At 39.6% G+C, this 16,795-nt stretch overlaps 1 protein-coding gene across 1 annotated transcript in view; it reads left to right on the top strand.

Moving 5' to 3' along the window:
- The window catches only part of TMOD3 (tropomodulin 3), an 83,744-nt gene that overhangs the window by 17,825 nt on the left and 49,124 nt on the right, over positions 1 to 16,795 (top strand). The window contains exon 2 of the mRNA XM_027571650.2: positions 13,964 to 14,164. Coding sequence (XP_027427451.1) covers positions 14,039 to 14,164 — 126 coding nt within the window. The 5' untranslated portion in view covers positions 13,964 to 14,038. The remainder of the gene's footprint in view (positions 1 to 13,963; positions 14,165 to 16,795) is intronic.

Genomic DNA, 16,795 nt, shown 5'->3' on the forward strand with positions numbered 1-16,795 from the left:
ATAACAGTAGTAACTATATACTGTGTGTACATTAGTATTTTTTGTTGTTATTAAAGATTTTATTTATTTGACAGAGAGAGAGACACACAGAGAGGGAACACAAGCAGGGGGAGTGGGAGAGGGAGAAGCAGGCTCCCTGCTGATGCGGGGCTGGATCCCAGGACCCCGGGATTGTGACCTGAGCTGAAGGCAGACACCCGACCACTGAGCCACCCAGCAGGCTCTCCTGTGTACATTAGTATTTTTTAAAACATTGATTTGGGAACTCTTCATATAAAAAATATTCTCTTTGACATTTCCCACAACTAATGGGTTTGTTTTGGTGGTTTAAATTAGTTATGGTAATCCCTTAGAGCACTTTCTCCCATGCTTTACCAAAACCTTACCTTTTTACAGTCTGTAGAAAGCTGGGGCAGCTTTCATACAAAATATTTTGATGCCTTATTAACTGTTAATCAGCAGGTGTGCAGGTATGGCTAACAACCATCATGTATATCTTCATCTAGGCACATTTTGTTGATTTCTCCCAGGATAGTTACCTCATTTGGAAGTATATTTTTCTATATAAACCTATTTTCAGTTTAACAGCGATTTGCTTCAATCTTTATTGTGGCAGAGTTGTTGATAGATAGCATTGCTGGAGGATAGGGTTCTGCATACCCATCGAAGAAAAGGGGGAGCGGAGAAAGAGAAGAGACATCCCAGTGATGGGTTCTTTTCAGCGTGCCGCTTGGGCTATACTCTGGTGGCGAGGTCGGGTCTGAGGGGGAATCAGATTTACTTTTGCTGTATACCCAACTTTGCTGGTCGCCACGTTTGAAAATTGAGAGAGAACAACAGTTTATCAAAAGAAAATTGAAACTATTAAGTATGTACCTACATTTCACATTAAATCTACAATTGATTATTATAGTCTCTGTGCCCTGTTTGTACCATTTTTGATTCCTGTGATGTTTTAAACTCCAGTTTGGGAAGCATTTATAAAGCAGGGAGAAAAAACCAAGAATCTGTTCTTTAAATTTTCTCAAATTCTTTTCCTCTTGTTCCCATGGTCCCTTTCTCTCCCCTTGTCCTACCCTTCCGGTTCAGTATTCCCCCTTCCCCCGGACAGTACATTAAATATAATAGGCACTTCATAAATGTATACAAATATATACTGATTTGAAGATGCAGCAGTTGGTAAGGTTGAAAAAGGAGAGCTTTTCAGAATGAAGAAATACACGATTCTGGTCTGAAGCCCAGGAAATTCAGAAGGGATGAAATTGAGGAAAGATGTTACCATTCACCTTTTGTTCACTGCATGAAATTAAGCTTGCTCTCAGCATGATTTCTTTTAGACCTAGCCTAGTTTATTTTAAGATTTTGTATATAGTTCAGTGCTTACTAACTTGGTGGATTAGGAAAATTCTTGCTAGAGGAAGAATGAGTCATAGCGATACTTCCCTTTGGGAGAGAAAGAGAAAGCTCCTCACGTTGGTCTCTCCATTATATCCTTGGAATGGATTCAGCATTTTGATTGATGGCTGAGCACTGTTAAGCTTCCCACATGCTACCTCACCTCGTATTTGGTTTTGTCCACAGTATGACTGTGGGAAGGCTCTTTTAGGTTAACCAGCAAAGATAAAGAGCTCTGTAACCTTACCCCGAGAGACTTGTTCATATATGTAATTGCTATTTTAAGATTTTTTGAATTTGCAGCAATTTTTTAAAAAAGCTTCATTTCCTAGCCTACCCAATCTAGTAAACCAAAAAGGAGAAGGAGAAGACTTGAAAAACATTTGGTGCTGAGAAACTGGGTGTGCTAAGGGTGTCGCTGTTTTGGCATTCGTCAGTGGTGTGCCCAGAGCAGGTTCCTCTCTGACCTTGACTTCTATCTCTGATGCCACAACAACACCAAGAAGTATAAAAAGAGAGGAGGTGGGCCAGGACTGGGAGCTGATTTGGCTGCTTTGAGCCAGAGAAGGAAGTGGGGTACATGGGAGCCACAAAGTCTCCCAGTAGTTTTGTTGAGAACCTGTTTTTGAAGTGGTATGAGTAACCTGTGAAGTATTTTCTTGTAATAGTCACAGAAATTAGCTGGCTGCTTTCTACTTTGAGGATGCCCTAAGTGACCTGCTTGTAATTAAATCTCTTCTTTTTTCTGGCCCTAACAAGTTTTTCCGGTTGCTTTCAGACTTCAGATTTTATTTTCTTTCTTTATGCTTTTGAGATCTGTAGATCTCTTTTTTAAAAATTCGAGATAGTGTCAATAGCAATGGCAGGAAAGATGGGGCTACTTACTAATCTCATGTGGGTTGGTTCATTTCCATGGAATTTTTACACAGAATAATCAGCTACCATTTTCTCAAACTTCTGTGTGCAAAGCAGCTACCTCACTCAGATGTGCCCTCATCTGTGTCAACCATAGCATCCCAGGAACTCCACAAAATTATTTACTGTACTGTCTTTTAGGCTTCATTGTATAAAAGATGTAGTGAACAGAAGGATGGATTTGGCATCCATTTTTTTTCTCTTTTAAAAATGTTTTATTTGCTATAAAAGTAATATTATATATATAACTAAAATAAAATAGTTTTACTTTTTAGAAGGTAAACACTGTGTGCATAGTGCTTTGGATGCAGCGGACCCAAAGGACATGTTTTGGTTATAATTAGTGTTATCTAGAACCATAAGCTCATAAAAAGGAAATGATCTTATGAGACTTTTTAAACTCCCTTGAAGTTGAGGAAGCTGCTGCGCACTGTCCCGGACAGATATTCATACTCAGCCTCTGCTTTGATAATGCCAGGAATGAATAGATGACTTTCTTTTACTTCAGCCTTCTCCATCAAAGAGAATGGTCCTCAAACCAGCAGAGATGAAACTCTAGCATTAAATAAGAGAGCATTTTAGATGCTTTAAATGTTAAAATCTCCAGATGGAGTTAACTTACTTTAAAATTGTTTCTGGATTAATTCTGAAGCCAGGTTCATAAAAAAAGGTAATATTGATTTGAATTTTTTTTAAACGAAAATTGAAGCAGATACTTATGAAATTATTGGATGGTGAGCTATAATCCAGTTCAAATGATGAGATGGGTATTTATCTAGAGGGAATATTTTGATCCTAACTATTATCTACTGTGTATCAACATTGAAATACTTTTATTTAAAATAAACATATGTAATGACTAGGAGTTTCTTTAGCAGGAAAGGATAATGAGACTATCAGTCAGTAGTCAGTATCTGAAACAAGACAAAGCTGAACAATACTTAATTATGATAAGGGAAAGCTATGCTGGCTACGTATAGCCTGAGCAAGGAGACCGATTTTTTATATAGGGTTTTGGGAAAGTGTGGAATTCGGGACTGGCAAAATTTTCCAAGACCAAATGACATCATACAGAGAAGCACGATTATTTGGGTGAGTCTGTTGATTAGCTGGCACCGAGGAGTGTTTACTGAAGTGAGTCTCTTCCTGATTGGCTGACTTTCAGAAGTGAGAAGCTGACGGTGATTGATTGGCTTGCAAAGGCAAATCCTTGGTTTTGGTTTTGGGTTTTTTGATGACTACTTGTTACCATGGCTACAGAAAAATCAGTCTGTGGGAACGTTAATTCTCAACATCAAATACATGCAATTACTTGCACAAAGCAAGTGTATATTTAAATTTTTGAGGTATAACTTACAGTAAAGGAAGAAAATTTTAAGTGGGCAGCTTAATAAATTTTATGCGTGTGTATAAACTTGTGTAACTATCACCCAGTTTAAGGTATAACCATTTTCATCACCTCAGGATGTTCTCTAACGTCCGTACCTAATCAGTAACCCCCAATAGCTGTTCTGATTTCCATCCCCATGGATTATTTTTGCCTGTTCTTGCATTTCATATACATAAAAGCATGCAGTATGTATTTCATGTCTAGTTTTTTATATTCCTTTCAACATAATACATGTTAAGTTTACTCATGTTTTTACACGTCCAGAACTTTATTACTATGAGTGTTCTATTTTATGACTGTACCACAATTCATTTGTGTATTTTCATTGTAATGGACGTTTGCATCATTTCTAGTTTGGGGATACTATGAATAAAGCTGCATTAAAAACATTTTTGTATATATTATTTTATTAACAAACACTAATATCCCTTGGACTTATGAAATTGCTGTGTTATTATGGTACGAGTATGTTTAGTTCTAGTAGATACTGCCAGATTATTCTCCAAAGTGGTTGAATCCATTTGCATTCCACTAGCAACTTATGAGAGTTTCATTTGCTTCACGTCCTTGTCAACACTTGGCATTGTCATCATTTTTTAGTTTAGTCATGCTGGATGTGTGTGTGTGTGTGTGTGTGTGTGTGTGTGTGTGTGTGTTTAAAAAGGCAAATTTGGGGGACATCTGGCTGGCTCAGTTGGGAGAATATGGGACTCTTGATTTTGGGGTCATGAGTTTGAGCTCCATGTTGGATGTAGAGACTACTTAAATAAATACAACTTTAAAAAAAAAAAAAGGCAAATTTTGAAGAACCTAGGCCTAGCAATTTAACATGAAAAACTTAAGAATATGGAGTGAGCCATATTAATCGAGGTTGTTAAGTTTCCTATTAATGTTTAGTGTAAAAAAGAAAGAAGCATTTCTTGATTTTTCTTCTTTTTTTAGGTTTTTTTTTTTTTTAAGATTTTATTTATTTGAGAGAGAGCACAAGCAGGGAGAGCAGGAGAGGGAGAAGCAGGCTCCCCCCTGAGCAGGGAGCCTGATGCGGGGCGCAATCCCGGGAACCTGACTGAGCCACCCATGTACCTGGACTCCAGGTTAACCTATATGGCTTTTGTAAATTTACTGTTAGCATTGAAATTAATTATATTGGCTATTTTTTTATTACTTAGCATGTGCCACAATCTGCTCTGTTGAGGATGCAGGAGTGAAGAAAACAAAGTCTTTGCTTGAATATAACTTAGATTTTAGTGACAGGATACAGACATTGATTCAATAAATATGTAATGTCAGGTAATATAGAGGGAAATACGGGGTAAGAAGAGGTTTTCTCGTGCAGCACTGGGGGGGCCTGTGGGGTTCATTTTTTATATATAATAAACAGAAAACTTCTCTAATTAGTTGACATTTAAGCAGAGACCTTAAGGAAGTGAGGGAGCAGGTTATTTAGGTGTGTTAGGGAAGAGTGTGTGAGGCAGGAGGAACATTAAGTGCAAAGGCCCTAAGGTGGCAAGCATGTGCCCAGTTTGTTGGAGGAAAAGCAAAAACATGTGCGGTAAGCAAGGGGTAGAATGGTTGGAAATGAGTTGGGGCTTGCAGGGAGATCATGTAGGGCCTTGTGGACCATTTGGCTTTTATTCTCATTTAGATGAGATGCCATTAGAAGATTGTGAGCCGTAGAATTAATGCGATCTGACTAGTTATCACACAAAAACCTGTGCACGAATGTTTACTGACACTTTATTTGTAATAGTCAAGAACTGGAATCATCCCTGATGGTTTTCAACGTCCAAATGGTTAAACTATAGTACGTACATACCATGGAATACAATAAAAAGGAATGAACTATTGATAGAGCAACTTGAATGAATGTCTAGAGATATGTGTTTAATGATGTCAGTTCTTAAAGTTGCATATTATATGATCCTAAATATATATATAACACTTTTGAAACAAAATTTTAGAAATAGAAGCAGATCAGTAGTTGGCCAGGGGTTAGAGAAGGAGGCAGGTGTGGTTATAAAAGGGTAACACGAGGACTTCTTGTGTGGAAACTATTCAGTATCTTGACTGTGGTGGTGGATATACAAACCTACAAGGTGATAGCATTGTATGGACCTCTCCTCCTCCACAAACACAGATGAGTACCTGTAAAACTGGGGGCATCAAAGTAAGATCAGCAGACTGTATAAATGTCAGTATGGTGGTGTACTGTAGTTTTGCAAAATGTTACCACTTGCGGGGGGGACTGGACAGTGTACAGGGATCCCTCTATTATGACTTACATGTGAATCTATAATTATCACAATAAAAACTTCAGTTAAAAAGAACAAGATGGTTCTGGCACCTTTGCAGGAGATAGACTATAACCCGTACGGGCATTAGAGTGGGAATGTAGTCCCCAGGTCGGAGGCTATCACAAAGGCACGTCAGGAATGAGGACTTGAGCCAGTGGAAGCTGTGGAGGTGGTGTGAGGTGACGTTTGCAAGTTAGAGCCACAGGATTTGCTTGATGGATCAGATGTAAAAGTGTGAGAGTAGTCAAAGTGAACACCAAGATTTTTGGCCCAGCCAACTAGAAGAATGGAGTTACCATTTATTAAAAGGTAAAAAATATAGTTAGAGCAGGTATAGGGAAGAAAATTAGAAATATTTCTAACTCTGGCATTCAGGAGAGAGGTCCAGATTGAAGATACAAATCCAAGAACTGTCAGTGTCTGAATCACATGGGCAGTGAGTAGAGAAAGAAGCTGTCTGAAGAGCTAAGTCCTGGGGATCCTCCCACATTTGAAGATAGAAAAGATGAGCAGGAACCAGTAGAGGAGAATGAGATGGGACAACCAAAGAGGTAAAGGGCAACCAAGAAATAATAATGTCCCCGGGGCATGTCCCCATTCCTTTTATCCTTTATCCCCAGGACAAAAGGAATGATCTGTGGTCAGATGGTATAGGTCCCATAAGATGAGGGGTAAGAACTGACACTTGGATTTGGCATTGTGCAGATTATTATTGCTAATCAGATCAGTTGGGGTGGAGTGAATGCTGAGGACAAAAGCTAGATTGAAGAAGGTTTAAGAGGGAGAGGGCTAGGGATCCTGAATTTTTCTTTCAAGGAGTTGGGTTTTTCTTTTTTTTTAAGATTTTATTTATTTATTAGAGAGAGGGACAGAGAGCATGAATGAGGGGAGGGGCAGAGGGAATAGCAGACTCCCCACTGAGCAGGGAGCCCAACGCAGAGTTAGACGCCAGGACCCTGGGATCATAACCTGAGCTGAAGGCAGACACTTAACCTACTGAGCCCCCAGGTGCCCTAAGGAGTTTTCTGTAAAGAGGAACCAAGAAGTAAGGTAGTATCTGGAGGGGGATATGAAGTCAAAGGAAAGTTTGTTTTTGATTTGGGGAATATATTACAGTCTATGCTCATGGGCATGATCCAGTAAAGAAGGGTCACAATTACTGGAGCAATCATGTATAAAGGAGAAGGTGGAATGTGGTCACAAGAGGTGAGATTGGCTTTAGATAAGACTATGGAGGGGCGCCTGGGTGGCTCAGTCGTTAAGCGTCTGCCTTCAGCTCAGGTCATGGTCCCAGGGTCCTGGGATTGAGCCCCACGTCGGGCTCCTTACTCAGCGGGGAGCCTGCTTCTCCCTCTCCCTCTGTTCCTCCCCCTGCTTGTGCTCTCTCTCTCTTTCTCTGACAAATAAATAAATAAAATCTTAAAAAAGGGCAAAAAGGAAGGTAGAGTATAGGAGTATATAGATGTAGGTAGGCTGGTAAGTGTAGCAGTGGGAGCTTAGATGTCTGTCCTTTTATGATTGTTTCTACAGTCTCAGTGAAATACTAGGATTAGGTCCTTGTGTGAGAGCGAGCAATAAGAAATATTAAAGGTTTGAGGGAGAAAAAGAGACAAAATAGTCATATAAGAGTGGGAGAATGACTGGACTAGGGACATGCCATAGGATTACTAGGCAGTATTCTTTATAAATTTTAAATATGGCCGCTCAGTGTGTGTGTTTTTCTCCCACTTGATCTGCCACCCTGTGCAGGGGAGGAGTAGGAAGAGAGTTTTAACCAGGGTTGGGGTTTGCCAGTGGAGTTCAGAGACAGAGAGGATCAAAGTTGTTGAGAGTAGTGGATGGTACTATTATTGGTAATGATAAGGATTAGGTTACAACCATGGAATTGTGGGACTGAGGTAGGGCGGAGGACTGAACCATCAGAAGAGAGGTCAGAGACTAGGTGTTGGAAGGGTAGCTGTGCAGATCTTAAAATCACTATGATTTCTGGGTGCCAAATTCATGACCATCTCTTCTTTAGCAGTTTGACTCTAAGCATGGAAAATATTGAAATGACTATTTTGGGTTTTTTGTTTAAGATTTTATTTATTTATTTGAGAGAGAGAGAGAGAGAGAACACAAGTGGAGGGGAGGGCAGAGGGAAAGAGAGAAGCAGACTCTCTGCTGAGCAGGGAGCCTGATGTAGGGTTTGATCCCAGGACCCCAGCCACTTAGGTGCCCCTAATGGAAAATATTGGAAAGAAAATAAATTAGAGGGTGCCTGGGTGGCTCAGTTGGTTAAGCAACTGCCTTCGGCTCAGGTCATGATCCTGGAGTCCCGGGATCGAATCCCACATCGGGCTTCCTGCTCAGCAGGGAGTCTGCTTCTCCCTCTAACCCTCTTCCCTCTCGTGCTTTCTATCTCTCATTCTCTCTCTCTCTCTCAAATAAATAAATAAAATCTTTAAAAAAAAAAAAAAAAGAAAAGAAATTAGAAAGAGTAATTGGGTAACATTTTTAAAAAATCATGACAAATTATTTGCTTGTTTCACTTTTTAGATTTAGCTCTTTGCAAAAGATGATACCAGAAATGGTATTAACAAAGACATGTGCCTTAGTTTAGCATAAAAATGTATTAAAGGCCATAGCCAGCCATTGTTGTATTTAGTAATTTGCAGTTGGTTTGTTTGTTTAGTTCATTGGTTTATTATTATTCAAAAATTGGTCCAAAAATTGTTCAAAAATTTGTTCAATGGTAGTCATATTAGAACAGTTCACAGTGTGGATCTCAAAAGCCATTATGAAAATACTAACCAAGAAACTTTTTTTAAAACCAGACTGAGAAATAGAGGTGCTGTAGGGCCATATTAAGCTCTCAGAAAATATAGGTATGAAACAAAAAAATAATACTAAATACTAACTGAAATTAACGTAGGACTCATCCCTTAGTGCATCTTTTGTATCCCTTAGTGCATCTTTTGTTCTTACCCTTAGAACCAATCTGTGCCCAAGTCCTTTTAGCTTTGCTTCCAAAATATGTCACACATTTATCCACTTCTCTCCGTCTCCACAGCTATAACCCTACAGCTGTTGTTTACCACCTAGATAGCAGAGTCCTAGACTGGGAGAGCTGGTAGGGACCTTTTGGTCCTGGCTCAAAAGTCAGAACAGTCTTTCTGAACCACTTACAGTAACCTTCCCGGCCTTCATCTCCCCCATAGCAAACTGTCCTGGGGTTTTTCCTCTAGTATCTATTGCTATCTGATATTATCTTGTTCCTTTGTTTGTCATTTTTTGTCTGTATGCCACCTTCAAAATAAATTAGAGCAAGGAACTTTTCTGTGTTGTATACTGTATATGCCTGTTGTCTGGAACAAGTCAATTCCTCGTACAGAGGATGCTCAAAAATATTTGTTGAATGAACAGCACATATATTGGAAAACAAATATTCATCTGGGATCTTGAGAGAAAACTTTATGATATGGTAGGTCAGCTTGGTTCAGTACCCAGGGGTCCTAGGAGAAGCCAGTGAGGAAAAGACAGACAGTCTTGAGCCTAGTAGGCTGAAGAGTGAGGCTTGGTGCCTCCTGAGAAGGAAACTCATTTCTTTACCCAAAAGAAAATCAAATTTTCATCAGGGTTTATATTTAATTCCAGAGCTCTGATGACTGACAATCAAATGTGTTCTGTTTTAACTGGGGAAGATTAGACAGTGGAGAACTCTGAATATCAAGCCAAAATGGGTTGACACTGAGGGAAGAGAAGATGAGTAATGCAGAGGCTGCACAGGATTAACAGAAGTATCAAAGACTAATTATCAGTGCTTTTTTAATTGCGATAAGGAGAGTAGAGTTAGGGAGCAAGAGGGCCACTAGATATCTGGCGAGGAAGAGGGAACTACCAAAAAAGGGAAAGGGAGACGATATATGATCCAATTCAGTCAAATTTGGCTTAATTACCTACTATCAGGTACTGTCCCTGGTGATGGCAACCCAGAAGGAATGGGATAATAGGAGGGAATGTCTGCTCTTCAGGGGCTTACAGTGTCTAGCAAGGAAGACAGACGAATGAGGACTTCTAATACAGTGTTACTGTTGGTTTGACATGAGATAGGTATCTTTAGGAGTTGCTGGCCAGCCAGTCCATGCTTAGGATTTCACATGGTGGTCCTCAGCTTTACTTTTATAGAGACCTGATCTCAGCACTAGTAGGTACCTAATATCTTAAAAGTACATTGGTACATAAGCCAAAATACCAGTTTAGTAATTTACAGTGAGGAAAGCTGTGTGAATAGCCAAGTTTTAATGAGAAGATTACTTGGTGATCATGGAGAAGAATAAAGGGAAGTAATTGGGTGATGGAAATGTCAAATGACATCAGGCTTTGGTTGCCTGATGCTGCTTCTCCTTACCAGCACTGTAATTGCAATGGGAGTGAGCCAGTCACATCTGCTGGTCAGGACACCGTGCCTCCCTTGTGCTTAATGAACACGGCCAGATCTTGCTTGATGACCCCCATTTTCTTACACCTGCATGCTTACTGACTTCTTTAGTTATGTTACCACCATTCAGTAGTAAATTATTCTATCTGCTTCTTTGGGAAACCATCTCTTACCATTGTTGATAAATATCAGTTATACCCTTAAGTTTTGAAGATACTTAGGTATATAATCTGTGGTTAAAATGGAGGCATATACAAGGATAATGGCAACATAGATAAGGAACCATTAAGACCAACAATTAGCTAACAGCTAACCTATTAGCAAGGATGAGCAACATGAATTGTCATGGACTGAATTTTCTAGGAATGTAAATTGATAGAACCACTTTGAAAATAGTTTAACATTACCTAGTAAAGTTGAGTATTACCATACCCTTTCCCCAGCCATTCCATTCCTAGGTTTCAATAACTTGAAGAAACTCTTGCGCATGTATACCAGGAAATAGGTAACAAGATTGTTTATAGCAGAAAAACAGAGGGGAAAGACTACAGGTTCAGTCAAGTGTTCATTTATACAATGAAATACTATACAAAAATGAAAGAAGTACAGCTTTAAGCATGAACTCAAAACAATGTTGAGTGAAAAGAGCAAGTCACCAAAAGATATATGCTATGGGAGTCCATTTGTATAAAGTGCAAAAAAAGAACAAACCTAAATCTGTTAAGGACATGTACATGTAATGTAAAACTGTAGAGAAAGCAAGAGAATGGTTAATTCAAAATACAGTCCAGTAGCTACTTCACTGGGGGAAGGAGATGCAACTGGAAAGGGGAACATGTGAGTCCTTGCAATTTTCTCTTTCTGAAGCTGGACAATGCATTCGTGGGTGTTCATTTTATTATTCTATAAGCCATACTATAAACAATCTTTATGTGACAGAGTTTACTCTGAGATAAAGAGCAATCTGTTGGAGGAAGCTATTTAGTCAATTCCAAGGACTGTTGTGTTCCAAACCTATAGAACCTGGGTGACACAACATTGCCTTAGCCTCTAATATCTCAGTCCTGTCATATTGTCCATTATAGTGCCTTACTGGTAGGATGACTATTGAATTTATGGCCTATACTGGAACACTTTTGAGAGTGAAGGGAGAGGATGCTCAAAATAATTAGTATTTTTTTAGAAATATTTATTGACTAAGAGATTGGCTTTATTATATACTGTAAATCTCAAAAATAAGTTCTATCCAACCACATTAAAAACTTTTTTATAATGACTGCCTAAGCATTAAAAAACAGCATATGCTAAATAATTACTCTTGGTATGTGTTCATATACTTTTATCAATTTCTTACCCTAATCTGTCTCAAATACCATGTCATTGGCATTTTTATGAAAGGACTGTTTTTTCCAAATATTCCTAATTTTTATTTTCCCCCCTAAAATTGCCTGCTACTTTCTTTAAAATTGCATCTGATGGTTAATATATTTGAAAGTGTTTATACCTTCTATTGAATCTTCTCTGCAGAGTGTATTATTTTTTATTTTTTTTTAAAGGTTTTATTTATTTGAGAGAGAGAGCATGAGAGGGAGGACGGTGAGAGGGAGAAGCAGACTCCTTGCTGAGCAGGGAGCCCTATGCGGGACTCGATCCTGGGACGTCAGGATCATGACCTGAGCCGAAGGCAGTTGCTTAACCAACTGAGCCACCAGGCGCCCCAGAGTGTATTATTTTTAATTGAGAAAATATACTCTGAAGGTACTTCGTAAGCTTAAGTATCTTAAAAGTTGGAAGTATCAAGTGGAGATTTACCAAACTTCTAAGACAACAATGATAGTAATTTGTTCCAAAAAAAACCCCAAAACCCTGTGGGGCACCTGGGTGGCTCAGTCGTTAAGCATCTGCCTTCAGCTCAGATCATGATCCCAGGGTCCTGGGATCGAGCCCCGCATTGGGCTCCCTTCTCCGCGGGAAGCCTGCTTCTCCTTCTCCCACTCCCCCTGCTTGTGTTCCCTCTCTCAATGTGTCTCTCTCTGTCAAATAAATAACTAATATCTTTAAAAAACAAAACAAAACAAAAAAAAACCCTGAAAAAATCCAGGGTAATTGCTAAACCAGGTGAGATGCCAAGTAGAGCAGATGGAAGCCAGACCTGTCTCAGGCAGTTACACAAAATGCCTGCAGTTTAACATCTGCATCAGTACAGTTCTGTTAATTTGTTTGTTATTGGACCCAGGTGGCTGCTAGTCAGGTCAGGAGCTGACAGACCCTTGTGGTGAACCTTCCTTTATTCTTAGGAGATGAAAACACGTAAAAGGATCCATAAACTGTTACTGGTTTGAGGAGGAAAATATATTTGTCTAAATACTAAGTTGGAAAAACTTGGGAGAAAGGAGTAGTAAAGATAATCTATCCAGACTTTGAAATACTGGGTGTTTTGCAGCCAAGAAAAATTGAGCCAAATCACTAAGTCTAAGGATTATTTCTTGTTCCCATTAGGAACATTTCATGAAACATATGATCCACGTTTACGGCTAGAACTTACAGAAATACTTTATTTTTACTTCACACGTTTTGTGGGATTTATTCGAACTATCTTTTCCTTTGGAACAGTTCTGCTGGACCTGGGAAGAGGCTGCTTGTTGAGCTTTACTTCATTTAGGAAAGATTCACACGGTGAAGAAAGGGCAAAGGTCTTTTCCTATAATGAGACCCTTGTGACCACCCTTGCCAATCAGTGGGTGACATATCCCAGCGTGGTTTGGAGTATTTTATGGAAACATTTTCAAAACGCTGCATTTTTTTCCTTTAAAAATACCTTTCCAAAAAATTTTTTGATGTACCTTTTCAAAACCAATTTTTTTTTTTCCAGTGGCAACTGGCCACTCCTCACTGGGGGAGTATATTAATATCCACCCTTATTGAATCAGAAAATAATGTTCTACACAATTTACAGTAAAACAAATGTGTCTTAAACATAACGTGCTTAAGCAAAGTACTCTGGGAGCAATAATTTGAAAGTCACTGATGGGAAAAATTTTATTGAGTTGAGTTCTTTCCTCCTAAAACTCAGTTATCAGAAATTCTAAATTCTACCAAATGGCTATTTTATAGATTGAATTTTATATTCTCTCCTCCCCCTATTTTTCCCCGTTGATTTTGTTTTTCATCAACAAAAAATAAAAGGTAAGGACATTGATCCATAGACAAGGGTAGTGTGTGATAGATGGCCAAAGAATATATGACAGCTGGAAATTACATTTCTTTTTTTTTTTTTTAAGATTTTATTTATTTATTTGACAGAGAGAGACACAGCGGGAGAGGGAACACAAGCAGGGGGAGTGGGAGAGGCAGAAGCAGGCTTCCCGCAGAGAAGGGAGCCCAATGCAGGGCTTGATCCCAGGACCCTGGGATCATGATCTGAGCCAGATGCTTAATGACTGAGCCACCCAGGCGCCCCATGGAAATTACATTTCACTCAACCTAATAATAGATCTAAGTAGGTGGAGATGACTTAATATTTGAAATGTGTGTTTGTTCTCTCTATAGCTTTAAAAAAAAAGTAGAAATCACTCCTGACTATACTGCATAGCAAAAATTAAGTGACTTCCTATACTGCAAATCATGGCACTACCATTCCGGAAGGACTTAGAAAAGTACAAGGACCTAGATGAAGATGAGCTCCTTGGGAATCTATCAGAAACAGAACTGAAACAACTGGAAACTGTTCTGGATGACCTTGACCCTGAGGTAGGTGGTAATGAAATAACTTTTCAAACCCTTTGAAATGAAGTAACTTCCTTTGAGTAGTTATCTTTCCCATGACTTTTCTCTGGCACTCCCTGCCCCTGCCATTCTCTCTTTATCCAAATGAACTTTTTGCCTCTTCTCAGTTCCCCCACTTCTGCCCCCATGGCTCCACTGACATGCCTGTTCTGAACTGTTTTCACCACACCCTTATTCTCAAATTTCTGAAGTATATCCTGTAAGAAATTTTTTCTCGGGCGCCTGGGTGGCTCAGTCAGTTAAGCGTATGCCTTCAGCTCAGGTCATGATCCCAGGGTCCTGGCACTGAGTTCCGCATCAGGTTCCCTGCCCAGCAGAGAGTCTGCTTCTCCCTCCCCCTGCTCTTGTGCTCTCGCTTGCTCTCTCTCTCTCTCTCCCTCTCAAATAAATAAAATTTAAAAAAAAATTTTTTTCTCTCTGGGCAGGGAGGAGCGTTTTTGGTATAATGAAGCTCTTTGATGTATGCCAACCTCTGTGTCTCTTCAGAGCTTCTGTACTATGATGGCCCTGTGTAGAGTGTCTCTAGAAGGTTCTTTGTGACCTTAAATCTAATTGTTACCTTTCTTAAACATGTTGACCAAATTGAGTAAGTTTCTAGTCATTAGTAGACTAGATCTAAGTACTCAGCAATACTGCAATCCATGTGGAGCAGACCTGAATATATGTATAAATGTTTTAATTTGCAGAGTGGGTGTTATTTGTCTTATAAATTACACAAGGCTAAGGTAGAGCCCCTTGACACGTGAATTGTTATTCCCTGGTAGGTGGGGGGGGGAGGGGGTTAGTCACTGAAGGGAGACAGCCCAAAGGTTATGGCTACTTAACCTGAAGGTAAGGGTTATTTGCTAGGCTTCTTTTTACTACGTGTTTCTTTATGTTGAGACATTGATTTTTAGTGCTTTTTAAGAATTGAGGTAGAGTTTGTTTTATAAAATTGTTCTTGTTACTACAACACATTTATTTCTTGCTGGAATGTGTTTGAATTTTTATTGAGAATTATACTCCTTTTCTCAGCATTACTTCAGCACTTCAATAATGTGTCTATACCATAGATCAAAACCCTTAACTGTAATTGTTATCACAAGGAAAAGTTTGCGGTGCTCCTGAGTCTGGGGGATAACTCAGGATAACAGTACTGATCATGTCACAGCAATATCTTCTACAGGCAGTTCACCCCATTAGACCTGTTTGAATCAAGTGGTTGTAGAACTGCAGGAACGGAAGAGCTCATCTATCCCAGAGTTTCTGAACCTTGACCCTTGACATTTGTGGCTGGATAGTTCTTTGTTATGGGGGTTATCCTGTGTGTTTAAGTTATTTAGTAGCATCCTGATCTCACTCACTATGTGCCAGTAGCACACCCCCCTGTTTAAAAATGGACGTGGGATTTTGTTTTAATTAGCGGTGGTAAGATTACAGACCTGGAGAAAGAGTTTAATACTTATGGTCCCCAAGAGCAGGAAGCACACAGGGCCCCCTGGGAAAGCACCTGGGTTGGTCAGGAAGCAGAAGAAGCAAGGAGCAAGTGTGGCCCAGAACCTTTCTTGTGGCTTATGAGGGAAGGAAGGGTTGGCAAGTTTGAGCAAGTTTAGGGTTAGATAATTTGAGTAATTTCAGTGGGCTTTGGGCCATAGGAGTAGTCTCCAGTTGTCCAGTTACCTGGTTCTGGGTGATTTAGGGTGTGTGTGTGGGGGGTGGAATATTGGCTTGGTGTGAGAGAGATAAAGGAAGTGGTTGGGGTTTGAGCTCTGGATTGGTTGGAAAGCACATTGTTGGGTGGGGGTAGGGAGAATTATTTGCTATCCCAGGAATTAGCCAGCCCCCTGGAGAGGTAGTTCTTTCTAACATTAGCAAGGCCCCCAGATGGCAAAGCATCATGAAATACAAAAAATAAAAAACATGATTAATACTTCCTCTCCTTAGTTCTGACAACAAAAAATGTTTCCAGACATTGCCAGTTGTCCCCTATGGGAGCACCTCGTTTGAGAAACATTGAGCTAACACTTGCCCTCTGTTTTACAGATAGAAAACAAAAGTTAGGTGACTTGCCTCAATTACTACAATTAGGGAAAGAACTGAGACCGGATTCCTCACTGCCTTATTGCTCCCTGGCAAAGACTAATGGTCTTTCTGTTCCCAACTGCAGTGATGCCCCTATTAACGCATGCCCTATGCTATACGTGTAAAAGCTGATGGTTTCTATTTTTCTCGTTTGCAAAACCATGGCCTCCTTCTTGTATGGGGAGGCTTGAGTTCTAACTTCTGGATATATTTTGCCAGCTCCCCAACCTCAGATACTGTTAGTTGAGACTAAAAGAACAGTGATGTTTATTGACAGCATGCCACTTGTTGGGTAAAATTTCGGGGAAGAGTGCCAGTGAAAGATGAGGTGAGAAAAGAGAGCAAGGGTAGTAGCAGCTACTTCAGGCAGAGAAACAACTCTGTAACTTACAAAGTCTCAGAAGATAAGAGCAGATGGTTGTATATAGTTCCTTGTTATATTTTGGAGGGCTATTTTACTTTCCTTATGCTGCATTCAGTATATTTACTTGCCAACTTACTACTTTTCTCAGAACACCCATCTCTAAAGACAGC

Source organism: Zalophus californianus, chromosome 6 (genome assembly GCF_009762305.2).
Source record: "Zalophus californianus isolate mZalCal1 chromosome 6, mZalCal1.pri.v2, whole genome shotgun sequence".
NCBI lineage: Eukaryota > Metazoa > Chordata > Mammalia > Carnivora > Otariidae > Zalophus > Zalophus californianus.